General features: G+C 61.6%; 1 protein-coding gene across 1 annotated transcript; it reads left to right on the top strand.

Moving 5' to 3' along the window:
• Positions 1-1,518: 1,518 nt before the first annotated feature.
• Positions 1,519-8,436, top strand: WNT1 (Wnt family member 1). Its single transcript, XM_077838457.1, has 4 exons — positions 1,519-1,619; positions 3,707-3,960; positions 5,762-6,027; positions 7,948-8,436. Exons 1-4 carry the CDS (start codon positions 1,519-1,521, stop codon positions 8,434-8,436), a joined length of 1,110 nt encoding a protein of 369 aa, XP_077694583.1.
• The last annotated feature ends 7,802 nt before the right edge of the window (positions 8,437-16,238 follow it).

The raw sequence follows: 16,238 nt of genomic DNA on the forward strand, positions 1-16,238 counted from the left end.
GGGATTGTCCCCAATGCCAAAGTTTGATTTATTTCTTTTCCCCTTAGGCAAAGCCCCCAATGCTTCTCTCTCCAGCCCGGAACTCCCGTTCGGGGAGGTCTCGGAAGATGGGATGGAAAACCCCAGCTCCAGCCCATTAGCTGCTGTGTCGTTAATTTGCTACATCTGGTTGCCGGGGATGGGACTTGCTCAGTTTTTATCTCCCCGAGCTTCTGCCTCGACCGCCAGCCCCATGTGGTGAAAGGACACAGTAAATGCTGCCAAGCCCAGCACACACGCAGGATGACGTCTGGCAAAGAGCAGCCAAGAGGGGAGCGAAATCAGAGTGGGAACGAAGCTGCCGCAGAAGCCTCAGGAGCATTCGGAAGCCAAATGTGGCCACTGGAGCCCCAAGCATTGCTCTGAGCGCAGCAGTCCCGGAGAGACGGGCAGCATGAAGCAGCAGGAGCCCATCAGCAGGCCATGGCACGGCTGATCCCCAGCCAGTCTCAGCAGGGGGACCTGGACCCAGCCTGGAGACCCCTTCTCCTGCTGGGGGATCTTAGCTCTGGCCCCCCTCCCTGGCACCCCTCACCTCTGGACTTGGATTTCCCTTGGGATAGTGTCAACCCCTTACTCCAAACTCTCCTGCTTCTAAGGTCATGGTCGCTTTGGGGGCCTCTGGGGAAAACGAGTTGGAAGAAACCTCCCGGACTCAGCCAGGAGCTGGCTAGGAGAGGGGCAGGGGGGTGGGGTGGGGTGAGGGTGGGGGGGGCGTGTGAGTGACAGACACGAACACTCGTCCCCCTGATCTGGATTTGCTCCCATGCAGAGAAGGGTTTTGGAGGAACCGATGGATTTACAGAGCCCGGACACTTGACAGAATTAATCTCAACCCGAGTGATGGACAGTCAGATGGCCAGATAGCCCCAGCGCGGGCTGCCCCGTAAGAAGTGATGCGTCTCTTCCACTTCCCATTGTTAGCGTGAGAACACAGCCTGGATCCTACACAGATGTACCGTTCCACAGAGACCCACCTCACTGCCTCTATAAGAAGGAAGGGGCTCTCCGAGGCATTGGAGATGGCTGGAGGATGCTAAGCACTCAACAGCAGCCGTAGACCATCAAACTTTTTCCCCTAGTGGTCTAATTCCTCTCTGGGGGAATCATCTCTAAGAGGCTGCCAGAAACCAGAAGATTGGAGCCTTTCCTCCAGCATTTTCATATTTCTGAGGATGCCAACACTGCTGCAAACTCAACTGTGACATGACTTTTTATTTAGATTCTATTTTTAGGGTTTGAGTTTCTATACATAGATTTCTAGATTTATAGATTTCTATACAGCCATATCCACAGACACCCCGTCTTTCTTGCGCGCCGTGTGGATGTGGATATAGCTATCGAGAGAGAAACGATTAAGCCAAAGAATTTGTTGTAGGATTCTCCTTGCAACAAGACTTTCTAGAGCTATAATTTTTTGTGTCCAGACAAACTACTCTTGGGAAGTTTTATACGAGCCACTGCCCTGCTGCCAAAACAATGAGACCTGTGGCATTAATTTTAGGGTTTAAGACATTGTGGGTTTTGGCATTTTCGTCTCTTTCCAACACTCTGGCGGTGAATAACAGTGGGAGATGGTGGTAAGTCTCTACTTTTGCCTTTATATCCATTTCAGGAATCCTAGCTCTGGTCATTCTCCTTTTGCGAATGGAACAACCGTGGAGGGAGAGAGAAATCCAGCAGACAAGTGCAGAGAGGGGGCTGCTCTCAGGGCAGGAGGGAACGCAGCTGCTCTCCACAGCATCTGGAGATGGCTGGGGAGAAATTTCAAGAACTCAGGTGTTTGCTTCTAAGGATGAAAGAATAATGATACTCTGTGTTGATGAGAAAAGGCACCATCCAAGGGGCTTGGACCCAGGGTGTTTCATCCAACCCCAGCACACCTGGCCCTCCTGTCTTTTTTCTTTTTCCTGTAGACAGATTTTTATATTTACAACCCAATTTGTTTGCCCTTCGCTGTGCTCCTCTGTCCATCGTGGGGTGGGGTGGGGGGCAGTTGCTGATGGAACTTGCTGTAGCTTCCCCACAGACACCCCGCTAAGCTAGCCAGCGACCCGTTCGTCCCCACACACAGCTGTGGACGGTGCTGCACACAGACAGGCTCTGGCTGGCGTACACAGCGTCTTGGGCCAATTCTACAGAGACGGTTTGGAGCAGGGACTGCCTTTACGTTGCGTGCGTACAGTGCCGGTGCGACAGGCCCTGAGCCCGTGCTAGACAGTCACAGGAATCGTCTGGCTACACACGCTCGCCGTATAGACACCTACACACCTCCCCACGCTCTCCAGCACGTGCGGTCTCGTTCTGCCTCCCCCCTGCGAGCGTGGACGCCCACAGTCACTGACGATATTAAGCCATCCAGTGCAGCGTGAGCCTCACAGCTGCAAGCCCTGCACTGACATTTCACACGACGGGTACACGCACACGTCCACGCACACACGTCCGCCGGTATCTATTGCTATGCAATAGCTTATGTATACACGCAAAGAGACACATACCCACGTTTATGCCATGTAATACGGGCCACAGGTGTGTGTTTGTCTGTCGTATCTCGGTGCTTACGGTGCCAGCATGGGCTGGGATCGGCAGCTGCAGCGCGGGACGGGAGGGGACGGGTGGGCGGGGGAGCGCATTCGGTTCTGTTCTACCCCCCCGCACACACCGGCGGACGTACACTCGTGCTGGAGAGCAGTCCCCACAGGGTACTCCCAACCCTGCCGTTGCTGGGGGGCCGGGGGGGCAGCTCCTTCCCCTCCCCAGCTGGCTCTGGGGGTGGCTTCTCTCTGCTCCTGTTTGAATTACTGCCTAGTCCAGGCCTGTCAGGCTGATTTAGGGCTGGAGCGGGCGGGTGCTGCAGCCCTTGACCGTGAAACAGGCCTCTCCAGAGCGCAGCCGATCAGGACTTAGAGCCACCTGGAGCCGGCACTTGCGCCCTGGCATCCCGGAGCTGGGAACCCAGGGCTCTGCCCATACCTGGAGCCTGCCTCTGGTGCCATGTCTGAGCTTTTCCCTCACCCACGCACTGGCTGAATGTCCTGGTTAGGGCAGGTGTTCTACCCCTTGGATCTGGGAGGGGAGTGAGGTTAAGTGGTCAGAGCAGGGGGCTGGGAGCCAGGACTCCGGGGTTCCATCCCCCGTGCTGGGAGGGGAGTGAGGTTAAGTGGTCAGAGCAGGGGGCTGGGAGCCAGGACTCCAAGGTTCCATCCCCCGTGCTGGGAGGGGAGTGAGGTTAAGTGGTCAGAGCAGGGGGCTGGGAGCCAGGACTCCGAGGTTCCATCCCCCGTGCTGGGAGGGGAGTGAGGTTAAGTGGTCAGAGCAGGGGGCTGGGAGCCAGGACTCCGGGGTTCCATCCCTCGCGCTGGGAGGGGAGTGAGGTTAAGTGGTCAGAGCAGGGGGCTGGGAGCCAGGACTCCGGGGTTCCATCCCCTGCGCTGGGAGGGGAGTGAGGTTAAGTGGTCAGAGCAGGGGGCTGGGAGCCAGGACTACGGGGTTCCATCCCCTGCGCTGGGAGGGGAGTGAGGTTAAGTGGTCAGAGCAGGGGGCTGGGAGCCAGGACCCCAAGTGTCCCACTGACCTGAGTGTTGCTCTGGCCAGGGGCTGCGCTGCTCACTGCCGCTCGGTTGGGCTTGCGACGTGGCGCCTTATCCTCTGCCCCCACTGTCCACAGGGGCATCATCAACGTGGCCTCGTCCACCAACCTGCTGACGGACTCCAAGAACGTGCAGCTGGTGCTGGACCCCAGCCTGCAGCTGCTGAGCCGCAAGCAGCGCAAGCTGATCCGCCAGAACCCCGGGATCCTGCACAGCATCAGCAGCGGCCTGCAGAGTGCCATCAAGGAGTGCAAGTGGCAATTCCGCAACCGCCGCTGGAATTGCCCCACCACCCAGGGGCCCCACATCTTCGGCAAGATCGTCAACCGGGGTGAGGCTGCAGGGGGCTCCCAGCGGGAGCAGGGGTCAGAGCGGGGCCCCCAGCAGTGACCTTGGCCAAGATGAGGGGGAAACTGAGGCAGAGCAGGTGCTAGGCCCAGGCACACCCAGGAAGGGGCTCTGTGTACCACACAGCCCTCTCCCACCAGGTGCTGAGGGCCCCTCCCACTGCGTGCCAGGCCTCGTGGGTCACATGCCCCCCCATGCATTGTGTCCCCCCTCCCATCCCCCTGTGTCACACAATTGGCCAGATGAGTGATGTGTTTGTCACCTCTCCTTCCCTGATCCGGGGAGCTCCCCTGCCTAGACCTGCCCAGGGGATTCCCCTCCCCATGGAGCTGGCTCTGGAATTCCGTGGGAATTTCCCCGGGGCTGGCAGCGAGGCTCCGCAGGGCCTCAGGCCCACACGCCCAGAGCAGCCCCTGGCCATCCAGCGGGGCGACTCCTCTGCTCGGGGGCTGCCAGCCTCAGCCCCGGTTACGCTTCGTTCAGCGCTTTTAAAAACGCCTTTCCAAACTACGGCCCCGTGGCCCAGTGGATGCGCCTGCACTGGGCCCCCAGGCTCCTGGGCTCCATCCCGGCTCTGCCACCTTCCCCTCCCGCCCCTCGCCTTGACTCGCCTGAGGAAGGCCAGTGTCTGTGCAGCGCCTGGCGCGACGGGCCCAAGCCCACGATAACACTGTTGCCCCTCTGTGGTGTGTGGGGGAACTCGGTCGCACCCCCCCACAAAGGGCAGAGCTCGTGTCACCTCTGCCAGGGTGAAAGAGCCGCTGACCCCGGGGGGAAGAGGGGCTGTGGGGCTCCTTTCTAAGGCAGAAATCCCGCCCTGCAAGCCGGCTCCCCTGGCCCCTGCCTTTCCGGGTCGTTTTCTCTCCCTGTCACAAACACATGGGTCCCTGGGGACCTGGGACCCAGCCAGCTTCAGCAGGAGGAAAACAAACAAGCAAAGGCCAAGCTTGGCCTGGGGAAGCCGGGGTGACCCCGGAGTACCTGCGGGGCCAGGCACAGCCCTCTGCCATCCCCAGCCCATCAGGTGCTCCCTGAACGCTGGGTCTCCCCCGCAAGCCCAGCATGCTCCCCCGCCATTGCCTGCATGCCCCCTCCATCCTGCCTCTCCCCCACCCGCGCCTCCCCACCCAGCTCCCTGCCGCAATCCCCCATGATGGCTGCAGCCCCTCCCCCAAAGCCAAGCTCGTCATCACCCCCTCCTCACCTGCACAGGGACCCCTGCCCCGGCCCCCCTTCCTGTGGATCCACAGCAAAAGCTGCAACTTCCTGCCACCTGCCCCTTCCACCTGGCGGCCAGGAGGATCCCCCTCAGTTCCCCCTCACCACCACTAGGGGGAGCCAGGGAACTCGGTATGCGAAGGAACCTGGCCGCAGGTGCCAACGCACCTTTCATTTCCCCCTTCACCTCTGGAGGCAGCTTCCCCGAGCTGGCACCAGGTGTGTTACCTGGGCTGCCCGGGCACCGGGCGAGCCAGCCCCACGGTACCGTGGGGAGACAAAGTGACCCAGGCCTGGCCTGGCCCAGCCCCCACACTCCCCGCCCGCCTCTGGAGCGAGCCCCTGTCCTCTCTGCCCCCCCACCGCCCCCGCAGCCGGGCTGCCTTTTGCAAAGTGGCTGCTGCCGCCTGGGTGGCCAGGGTCTTGGGTGCCCTGCCAGAGGCATCTGGGGCCCCTGCAGCTCCTTTCCAGCGCCCTGCTGGCTGCAGCCCCAGGGGCCGGGACTGTGCCCCGGGGCGGCCGCACGCCGGGCCGGTGCCCTGAATGCTTTGGTTCCCTGCCCCCAGGCTGTCGGGAGACGGCGTTCATCTTCGCCATCACCAGCGCCGGCGTCACCCACTCCGTGGCCCGGTCCTGCTCCGAGGGCTCCATCGAGTCCTGCACGTGTGACTATCGGCGCCGCGGCCCGGGGGGCCCCGACTGGCACTGGGGGGGCTGCAGCGACAACGTCGACTTCGGCCGGGTCTTCGGGCGCGAGTTCGTGGATTCCAACGAGAAGGGGCGGGACCTGCGCTTCCTGATGAACCTGCACAACAACGAGGCGGGACGGATGGTGAGGCGTGTGTGAGTGTGCACGAGGGAGTGCACGGGCACGTGGGGGTGCGCAGGCATGGGGGGGGAGACGGTGTGTGCAGGTCTGTGCATGTGCGTGCCCGTGCATGTCCATGTGCCCGCGTGCGTGTGCGCTTGTCCGTGCGTGTGCGTGTGTGTGTATGTGCGTGTGCGTGTGCGTGTGTGTGCGTGTGCGTGTGTCCATGTCCATGCGTGTGCATACGTATGTGTGCGTGTGCATGTCCATGAGTGTATGTGCGTGTGCGCGTGTGTGTGTGTGTGTCCATGTCCATGTGTGTGCGTACGTGTGTGTGCGTGTGCGTGTGTGCGTGTGTGTGTGTGCGTGTCCATGTCCATGTGTGTGCGTACGTGTGTGTGCGTGTGCATGTCCATGAGTGTATGTGCGTGTGCGTGTGTGTGTGTGTGCGTGTGTCCATGTCCATGTGTGTGCGTACGTGTGTGTGCATGTGCATGTCCATGAGTGTATGTGCGTGTGCGCATGTCCGTGCATGTCCATGTGTGTGTGTGCGTGCCCGCGTGCGTGTGCGCTTGTCCATGCATGTGGATGTGTGTGTGTGTGTGCATGTCTCTGCGTGTGCGTGCATGTGCATGCGTGTGCGTGCATGTCCGTGCATGTCTATGCGTGTGTGCATGTGTCCATGTCCATGCGTGTGCGTATGTGTGTGCGTGTGCATGTCCATGCGTGTATGTGCATGTGCGTGTGTGTGCGTGTGTCCATGTCCATGCGTGTGCGTACGTGTGTGTGTGCGTGTGTGTGTGTGTGTGTCCATGTCCATGTGTGTGCGTACGTGTGTGCGTGTGCATGTCCATGAGTGTATGTGCGTGTGTGTGTGTGCGTGTCCATGTCCATGCGTGTGCGTACGTGTGTGTGTGTGTGCGTGTGTGTGCGTGTGTCCATGTCCGTGCGTGTGCGTGTGCGTGTGCGTGTGCGTGTACGCGTCCGTGCATGTCTGTGCATGTCCGTGCGTGTGCGTGTGCGTGAGTGTCCGTGCGTGCGTATGTGTCCGTGCATGTCTGCGCTGTGGGAGGAGCGTCGTTTCTGGGACTCTTTCCCAGCCCCTGTGGTCTCTGCTTTGGAGACAGGGAGCTGATGGGCTCCAGCATTCAGAGGGCGGCTACAGGAGTCTCTGGGCAGGGCAGGTTCCTGACCTGCAGCTTCTCTTCCTGGGGGCATCAGCAGAGGGACCACGGTTGCCGCAGCCTCTGAGCAGAGGGGCGGAGGGCAGGGGGTGTGCAGAGGACAGATGCGCCCTGCCCAGCATCCAAAGGGGACAGAGAGACCTGGAGGGACCCGTCCCGCCCTCCTTGCCCCCTGCGAACTCCCAGCTCGGGGGGGGGGGGTGCGGGACCGATCAGAGGGGAGGAGGGAGAGCGGGAGCCCGGTGAAGGGAGGGTGGAGACGCGATGGGTGGAGCAGGGTTGGGGCAGAGCCGGGACACGCCAGCTCTGATGGGTGAAGCCAGGGCTCCTCGTCCAGGCGTCCTGCTGTGCGTGGCCCTGCCAGCATCCAGCACATGTGGGAGGAAATGATGCCAGGTCCTCTAATTGCAGTAAAACCCCACTGGAAAGGAGTCCTGGGAGCCTCCGCGGGCTGCCTCGGCATTCCAGCGCGGGGGCGGGCGGGGCGCGGCAGGGGCCGGTGCCTGCAGAGTGATCCCGGCAGAACGGCTCTGCTCAGAGCAAACCGCTGGAGCTGGCTGGCCTCCCGCGGCCGGCTAGACGCTGGCTAACGAGTGTTAGCGGGGAGGGCGCAGGCGTAACGGAGGCCCAGGTGGGCACCGCCGTGGGGATGCTCACGGCGCTGGGGTCCCACCTGGGCACTGCTCCAGGGCAGCGCCCGGCGCCGGGGCACTGCTCTGCGGCTGCTCGCAGCACTGACCATGCCCTGCCTGTCTTGCAGACGGTCTTCTCGGAGATGCGGCAGGAGTGCAAGTGCCACGGCATGTCGGGCTCCTGCACCGTCAAGACCTGCTGGATGCGGCTCCCCACCTTCCGCACGGTGGGCGACTTCCTCAAGGACCGGTTCGACGGCGCCTCCCGCGTCATCTACGGCAACAAGGGCAGCAACCGGGCCTCGCGGGTGGAGGGGCCCCACCTGGAGCCGGAGAACCCGGCCCACAAGCCTCCCTCCCCGCACGACCTCGTCTACTTCGAGAAGTCGCCCAACTTCTGCACCTACAGCGGCAAGACGGGCCCGGCGGGCACGGCCGGGCGCTTGTGCAACGGCTCCTCCCCAGCCCTGGGCGGCTGCGAGCTCCTGTGCTGCGGACGGGGCTACCGCACGCGGAGCCAGCGGGTCACCGAGCGCTGCAACTGCACCTTCCACTGGTGCTGCCACGTCAGCTGCTTGAACTGCACCAACACACAAGTCTTGCACGAGTGCTTGTGAGCCGGGGCCGGGCGGGAGGAGGGGCACAGAGGCAAAGATCTTCCCTGGGGAGGGATCAAAATCAGGGCCCTGCCCCCATCCCGCCGAGCAAGGGCACCGCACCCGAGCAGCTGCTGCCAGCCGGATTCTGCTGCCCCATGGCGCCGGAGCCGCCCTCTCGGTAGCAGACCCGGCCCCAGAGAACGGCAAGGGCCTGGCGGGGGTGGGGGGCATCCTCTCCAGACCCCTCCAAACTCTTCCAGGCCAGGACCACCTGCAGAGATCACCACCCGCCCAGTGGTGAACCGAGTGCCCTCCCCGCCACCCCGCAGGGTCTTATCCCTGGGCGCATGTGGGCGAAAAGGGCTGGATCAGCAGCCTGGATCCCTCCCCGCTCCGCGTCCTCTGCCAACGCCCCTTGCGGGAGGTTGGGGTGGGTCTCCCCAGCCCAGCGCTGGCCTCTGTACTGAGCCCCAGCCTGGGACACCCAGCCCCACCTTCACGCTGCTCAGTCACTCCCAGCCCCGGGCAGGATTCAGGTTAGCGGCCCAGAGACGGTGCCATCCGATGTCCCAGCCTCCCCCCGGCTGCAGGGCTGGCCAGGTCAAAGGCAGCTCGGAAAGCGCCCGGCACCCGCGATTACCCCTCGGACGCGTGTTTACAACGCTCACCAAATGCCGCTCATTTGCTTCTTGGACTCGGAGCATTGTGCCGGGAACAGGGTAGAAAACGCTGGTCAGTCACCGTTGGCTGGTCTGACTCGCGCGGTCAGAGCAAGGCTGAGAATTTGGTACGTAACGTGCACTGAAGAAGTGGTCGGAATCGCCAGTTTTGTTTTGTAAATAAAATATTTATTGTGAATGGTTTTATATCCCTTAGCACCCGCCTGGCCTTGCCTTGCCAACCGGTGGGTCTCCTAGACGATCCCTCTCCTCTGCCTTCGACAAAGATTTTCTTCCCCTGGCCTTTTGGTTTCTAATTAAAATAAGAAGAACAATGCTTTGTTACGGATGTCATTAATAGCGGGCTAGAGGCAAATAAAGGATATATTTTTATCAATCCAACGGCGTTTAATTTTTGGGGGTGGGGGTGGGTGCATGCCATGTCGCCATGAACCCCAGTGCAAAGGGCGCGGGAGACGCTGCCATACTGAGCTGGTAGCACTTTCCACGGCCGTTGCACTAGTGTAAGTGACATCAGGTGCAGGGCATGAGGGACCCCAAGATCTTAGGGCTGGAGGGAACTGTTAGGATCGTGCCGTCCGGGCGTGTGTGTAACCCAGCCAAGGACCCTCCCCCAGCACCACCTGCGTCCAGTCCCGAAGCTCCTGCCAGGAGACTCCACCCCAAGCCCAGGACAGCGGGTTCCAATGGTCAGTTCCCCTTGCTGGGTCTTACTTGTAGTTTGAGCTGATCTCGTTGTGCAAGGAGCCTGCTGCCCACATGGATCCTCAGACATCTTGTTGGAACGTACGTATTAACTGTACGTCAGTAGCTAACTACAGGAGCTTTGCTGAGCAGCTATGAACCAGCCGCCACACTCCACCCCAGAGATGGCTGCATTTCCCCTGCCCCGGTACTCCTCTCAGCTTCCTGCAGAGGGTGCTCGCACTCCACTGCGTCGGGGGGCCAAGCTGGGCCTTATTTCACTTCTGGGTGGCTCAGGCCAGACCCCTGGCTGGGTGCAAGCTGGGATGACTCTGGACTTGGTCCGGATCCTTGTCTTACGCCAGAGTCAGCCTGCAATCCTTGCCCCAGGCCCGTTGCCAGACCAGCCTGACTGTGAGTGAGCTCCGTCACTCAGAGCTCTACCCGTCATGTGCCCCGTGGTTTGGTGCAGGACACGGAAGGTGCGGATCCCGGAGACCACAGCTCCTGGGACGCGTGGTCCGCCCCATGCTGGGAGCTGGTCTGGGATCTGGCTGCACCACGGTCTGAGAGGAGGAGCAGGCCCGAGGCGGCAATTCCCCTACTCTCGCCCTGGCACACTTTGCTCCCCACCTGGTTTGGGGTTTCAGGATCTTCAGCGAGTGTGTTGCGAGCCGGGAGCCTCAAACCCACAGCTTGCTTCTGAGGAGGAGAAAGCAAATCCCAAGCCCCTCCCCGCGCCGAGCGGGATCAGCTAGAGAACGAACCTCCCGCCAGAGCTGGTGCTAAGTGGAAGCAGGCGACGAGCTGGGGAACTGCCTGGCTTTCATGTTTGGGCGGGGTCTGGGGTGAACCGCCGATCGCACCCCTTGCGGTTAAACAGGGAGGCCCAGCTGCTGGCGAAGGCCCCTGCACCGTCTCTCAATGCCCGGCGTGCAATGCCGGCGAAGGCCCCTGTACAGGCCTGTGTCACCTGGCATGCAATGATGGCGAAGGCCCCTGCACCGGCTCTCAATGCCTGGCGTGCAATGCCGGCTAAGGCCCCTGCACCGGCCTGTGTCACCTGGCATGCAATGATGGCGAAGGCCCCTGCACCGGCTCTCAATGCCTGGCGTGCAATGCCGGCTAAGGCCCCTGCACCGGCCTGTGTCACCTGGCATGCAATGATGGCGAAGGCCCCTGCACCGGCTCTCAATGCCTGGCGTGCAATGCCGGCTAAGGCCCCTGCACCGGCCTGTGTCACCTGGCATGCAATGATGGCGAAGGCCCCTGCACCGGCTCTCAATGCCTGGCGTGCAATGCCGGCGAAGGCCCCTGCACCGGCCTGTGTCACCTGGCATGCAATGATGGCGAAGGCCCCTGCACCGGCTCTCAATGCCTGGCGTGCAATGCCGGCTAAGGCCCCTGCACCGGCCTGTGTCACCTGGCATGCAATGATGGCGAAGGCCCCTGCACCGGCTCTCAATGCCTGGCGTGCAATGCCGGCTAAGGCCCCTGCACCGGCCTGTGTCACCTGGCATGCAATGATGGCGAAGGCCCCTGCACCGGCTCTCAATGCCTGGCGTGCAATGCCGGCGAAGGCCCCTGTACAGGCCTGTGTCACCTGGCATGCAATGATGGCAAAGGCCCCTGCACCGGCTCTCAATGCCTGGCGTGCAATGCCGGCGAAGGCCCCTGCACCGGCCTGTGTCACCTGGCATGCAATGATGGCGAAGGCCCCTGCACCGGCTCTCAATGCCTGGCGTGCAATGCCGGCTAAGGCCCCTGCACCGGCCTGTGTCACCTGGCATGCAATGATGGCGAAGGCCCCTGCACCGGCTCTCAATGCCTGGCGTGCAATGCCGGCTAAGGCCCCTGCACCGGCCTGTGTCACCTGGCATGCAATGATGGCGAAGGCCCCTGCACCGGCTCTCAATGCCTGGCGTGCAATGCCGGCTAAGGCCCCTGCACCGGCCTGTGTCACCTGGCATGCAATGATGGCGAAGGCCCCTGCACCGGCTCTCAATGCCTGGCGTGCAATGCCGGCTAAGGCCCCTGCACCGGCCTGTGTCACCTGGCATGCAATGATGGCGAAGGCCCCTGCACCGGCTCTCAATGCCTGGCGTGCAATGCCGGCGAAGGCCCCTGCACCGGCCTGTGTCACCTGGCATGCAATGATGGCGAAGGCCCCTGCACCGGCTCTCAATGCCTGGCGTGCAATGCCGGCTAAGGCCCCTGTACAGGCCTGTGTCACCTGGCATGCAATGATGGCGAAGGCCCCTGCACCGGCTCTCAATGCCTGGCGTGCAATGCCGGCGAAGGCCCCTGCACCGGCCTGTGTCACCTGGCATGCAATGATGGCGAAGGCCCCTGCACAAGCTCGCACCGCCTGGCGGAGGAGCACTGGGGAAGGAGATGGGGAAGAGGCCAGGACGCTCTAGAGTAACACCCAGTTCCTCCCAACGTGCTACACACAGGAATTACCATGCCTACCATTGAATGCAGCCACCTCTGGGGTGGAGTCTGGTAGCTGGTTAACAGCCACACAGTAACAATGCACCATAGTTTGGAAATCTAGAATAATGCGTCCAACTGAAAGGTCCAGGGGCTGCTTGTCTAATCTAATCCATCCATCTAATGTGTGGCCATCTCTCAGCTGGTCTCATGTGCCTGTCACCAGGACATCCAAGCTCTGATACAATGGGGCCTCTGGCCTCAGACATTTGCTTGGGACCGGGGGGCTGGTTCCCCTTAGTGCCAAGGAGTCTTTAGTGACCTCTGGCGGCGAATGATGACAAGACAGCGAATGAGCATCGTCCCGCACGGTCCCCTCCCGCTCCACTCGTGGGGAAGCAAAGCGAGGGAGCTGGAGTCTATCGTATGGTGCCCTGTTTGCACTGAGCCCGATCCCCCGAGGCATCCCAGGGCCTCGAGACACAGCGATTCCCCGGCTCCACGGAGCTGGCTAGTGGGGAGACGCTGGGCTGGGCTGGGTCTCAGCTGGGCCCTCAACACGGCACCTTTCCCCAGGGCTGAATTCACCCTTCGCTCTTTTGTCATGGGGCCTCTGTGCAGAAACACGCGGAGAAGGAGCACGGGGCCAGTGGGTGTGCCGCGAGGCTCACTGAACTGCCAAGCACCTGGTCGGCAGGTTCACCCCCAAGCCGTGTCCCAGCATTATCCCCAAAATGTCCTGCTGGCCTAGAGCCCCAGGAACACTGAGGTGCCCAACTCCCTTTGGGTTCAGTACCAGTCAGGATTCGTAGAAAGGCCCAGGACGGTGGGTGCTGAGCTCCTGGCGCTTGATCCAACACCGAGCGCAGCAGGAGGGCTTTCCCAAAGGGGCTGGGCTGGGGCAGAACAAGGCCTCATGGGTGGCAGTTAAACCAGACAGACGCTAGCGGCCTTTTCCCACCCAGGGTGCTGAGCCAGGGCAGCAAGCACCCGAAGGGAAGCGGACTCGCCGTGTCTCGACGGCTCCAGCTGCAGAGCGGAGGGTCTGGATGATGCGTTAGCCAGACACACGTCGCTAGCCTGGCTGCAGCAGGCAGGGTGAGACAGGAGGTCCCATGAGCGGCTCTAATGGGGCCTGCTCACCTGCAGATCTCTGTAGTTGCTCAGAGGTTAACCCCCCGCCCCGGTGGGACACGGGCCATGAGCCGGCGACGCGGCACCTCGAGTGGGACAGTATCAAATGCTCAGGAGTGGCGCTGGGGGCGTTTCCAGAAATACCTTCTCGTGGCGCTAGCGGAAAAGCTGATGCTTAGAAAGAAAGAAAGAAAGAAGAAGGAAAAAAAAGATTGTCCCTTTTTCTTGCCAAGGTGAAAAACACTCCCGGGTGCGGTAAAATAAAGAAATGCACAGAAAAAAAAAAAAAGACTGGAAAGAAACACATCCCGAAATAACCCTCCGGCAGCATCACCCTTGTCTGCCGGGAGCTATCGCTCTGCTAAATTCTGCCATGCCCAGGGCATGAAAATAACCCTGTTTGCCTGCGGTGGAGAGTTAAGAATATAGATAATGACATTCTTATAAGTCACCTCTGTTACTCAGGCTTTCCAGAGGGCTTGCTGAGCCGTATCACACCTTCAGCAGACAAAGCCCCCCTGAGATAGAGTCACACACACAACTGGCCTGCAGGGTGCAAATTATCTGGGCTTTATAAATACACTGGGTGGCTTTAAATATAGCTCCCCGCCCCCTCCCCCTGCGCGGTTCTGGGCCTGAGCTGGGAAATGCACTCCCTGCCCTCCCCCAGCCCCGTGGAAAGCCCATCACAGCTGGGAAGCTGTGTGACATCTGGCACCTTCGCCACTGGCTGGACTTTCCAGAGGGTTTTTGGTGTGTGTGGTGGGGGGGGGGGGTTGGTAGCTGAGGGCTGAAGGACACGCTCCAGCTTTTCAGTGCATTAAATCATGTGCACTAGTGTCACGCTCACACTCACCGTGTCAGGCCTTCCCTGTGAACAGCAACGGGGGCTCCAGCGGTGGGGTCCAAGCACTGGAAAAGACGGGCCAGAAGCGTGGCCCGTGCCTCGTGCTGCCCATCTGCGGGCTGGGCTGGGGGGTGTCTCATCCAGCCTGCAGAGCAAGAGAGCTGGGGCGGGCTAGCTGGGGAGGGGAGGATGGAGGCTGCAGCCTGGGCAGGGAGCCTTGGGATGCCACTGCTGCGAGCAGCCCCGGGAAAGGCTCAGGGGGAGATGGGTGACGTGCACACGACATCGGGGAGCGGGTGGGTGGCCATGGTGAGAAGAGGAGACGTCCCCTTAGCTCGCCAGCACCCTGCCTGGCCCAGGGAATGTTCCCCTCAGGCTGATTGGGCACTTGGGGCGGGGGAGGGCCCATACTGGCACCATACTGGGGGGCATTCTGCCACCGCAGGCTCGGCCTGTCACATGGGACCAGCCAAGGTCGCCTGTGGCTTCCCTCACAGCATCCTGGCTAAAGTCCAGTGCAGGCAATTCCCCCTGGTCCCGCCACATCCCCTGTGGGCTCCAGCCTCTCCGTCTCTTCCTGCCCCAGCCAGGCATGGCACCGCTATGTAGTTAACAGCTGCCGCGTTCCATCTCAGAGGTGGCTGCCTCTCAGCAGTGGGGGAAGTGACAAGAGTTGCTGGCACCAGCCCAGCCTCTCTCTCCGGGGGAGGTGAAGGGGGTTCCCACCTCTGCAGCTACATTGGTGCAGACTTCCCCCATCTCCGCAAGCCAGATTGTGCCTGTTACCAAAGGGGCTCAAGCGAGGGAGTCCCCCCTCCTGGACTCCAGTGGGTGCTCGGGAGATGGTCAGGATCGGGACCATTCCTACCACAGCGGGGGAGGGGAGTCCAGATGTGGAGTTTGGTTCATGTGCCCCCAGCCACATCCTGGCGCAGGGGAGGGGGCTGTTGTGGGAACGCGGGGGCCGCTCCCCTGCACCGATTACTCAACGTCAGCTTTAGCTCAGCCCGGTTCATATTAATCCTCGGAAGTAATTTAGCCGTCTCCGCTCGCAGCCCCGTCATTGTGGCCTGACCAGCCCCTTGCCTGCCTTCTAATTAACTCCTTGTGCCTCCGGTTTTGTGTCCCGCGAATACCCCACCTGGTTGGGCCCGCCTCTCCGCTTCCCCCCTCCCCGGGAGCATTCCTGTCCCGTCGGGCTAAGGCACCGCAGCAACCGTGGCAGGGATCGCCCCTAATCCGCGGGCACGCCGGCATCTGCTGGAAAGGCAGCCCGCCACCCCCTGGCTGTTAGGTGACCAAGGCCTGAGAGAAACAATTAGGGACAAAGCTGAGAGCCCCAGGGGTCTAATACAAACCTTCACGGGACGGTTGTGTGGCATTTGGGGAGTTTAATGAATTGTCCATCATGCTTTTCAGGTCTGGACGGCGGGGCTGGATTAATCTGAGAAACCACAGTGGGTAGGAGCCACTAAGCCTGTATTTATTACTCTTCCATTGTAACTAATTGAGGTAATTATCTGTGACTCCAGCCCTGCTTAACAATGCTGCATTCACGCCGCAAGGCTGTGTCCCCCGACCCCCCCCCCCGCAGCCCCTCTCGCTGAGCCGAGGGGGCCGCACCGCAGAGCACCATGGGCCTGCCCACAAGGCCCTGCGCCTGCCAAGGACCAAATACACAGCCCCTGGCCCAGAGACGGGCATCTCCCAGCTCGCTGCTCAGCCCCACCAGTGACGAGGGTCTGGCCTGGCAGTACAGCCCCCAGCAGCACCTGGGCTGTGCGGGGCAAGGATGGAGGCCCTGGACCCACAGGCCCACTCCTTCTCCATGTGCATTTTGCACTGGCTTGCAGCCGGCCCTCTGGAGTACTGGGGGGCTGGTTTGGCCAGGCTACAGGGCCAGGGGTTCAAGCCAGGGCACAGCCCATGCGTTGACTGTGAGGGCCCCAGCTCCGGCCCATCGAGGCGTGGGGAACACCTCGCCAGAGCAGGCGTTGCAGTTAAAGGGCAGGTCTGCAGTCGGGCGGGGGGGGGGGTCAGAG

The sequence above is a fragment of the Eretmochelys imbricata genome, chromosome 20, assembly GCF_965152235.1.
Source record: "Eretmochelys imbricata isolate rEreImb1 chromosome 20, rEreImb1.hap1, whole genome shotgun sequence".
NCBI lineage: Eukaryota > Metazoa > Chordata > Testudines > Cheloniidae > Eretmochelys > Eretmochelys imbricata.

Coding starts and splice junctions, on each gene's coding strand:
- WNT1 (XM_077838457.1), top strand. CDS start 1,519: ATGAGACCTGTGGCATTAATTTTAGGGTTTAAGACATTGTGGGTTTTG. Junction 1,620..3,706: donor AATAACAGTGGGAGATGGTG/GTAAGTCTCTAC, acceptor CACTGTCCACAG/GGGCATCATCAACGTGGCCT. Junction 3,961..5,761: donor CGGCAAGATCGTCAACCGGG/GTGAGGCTGCAG, acceptor CCCTGCCCCCAG/GCTGTCGGGAGACGGCGTTC.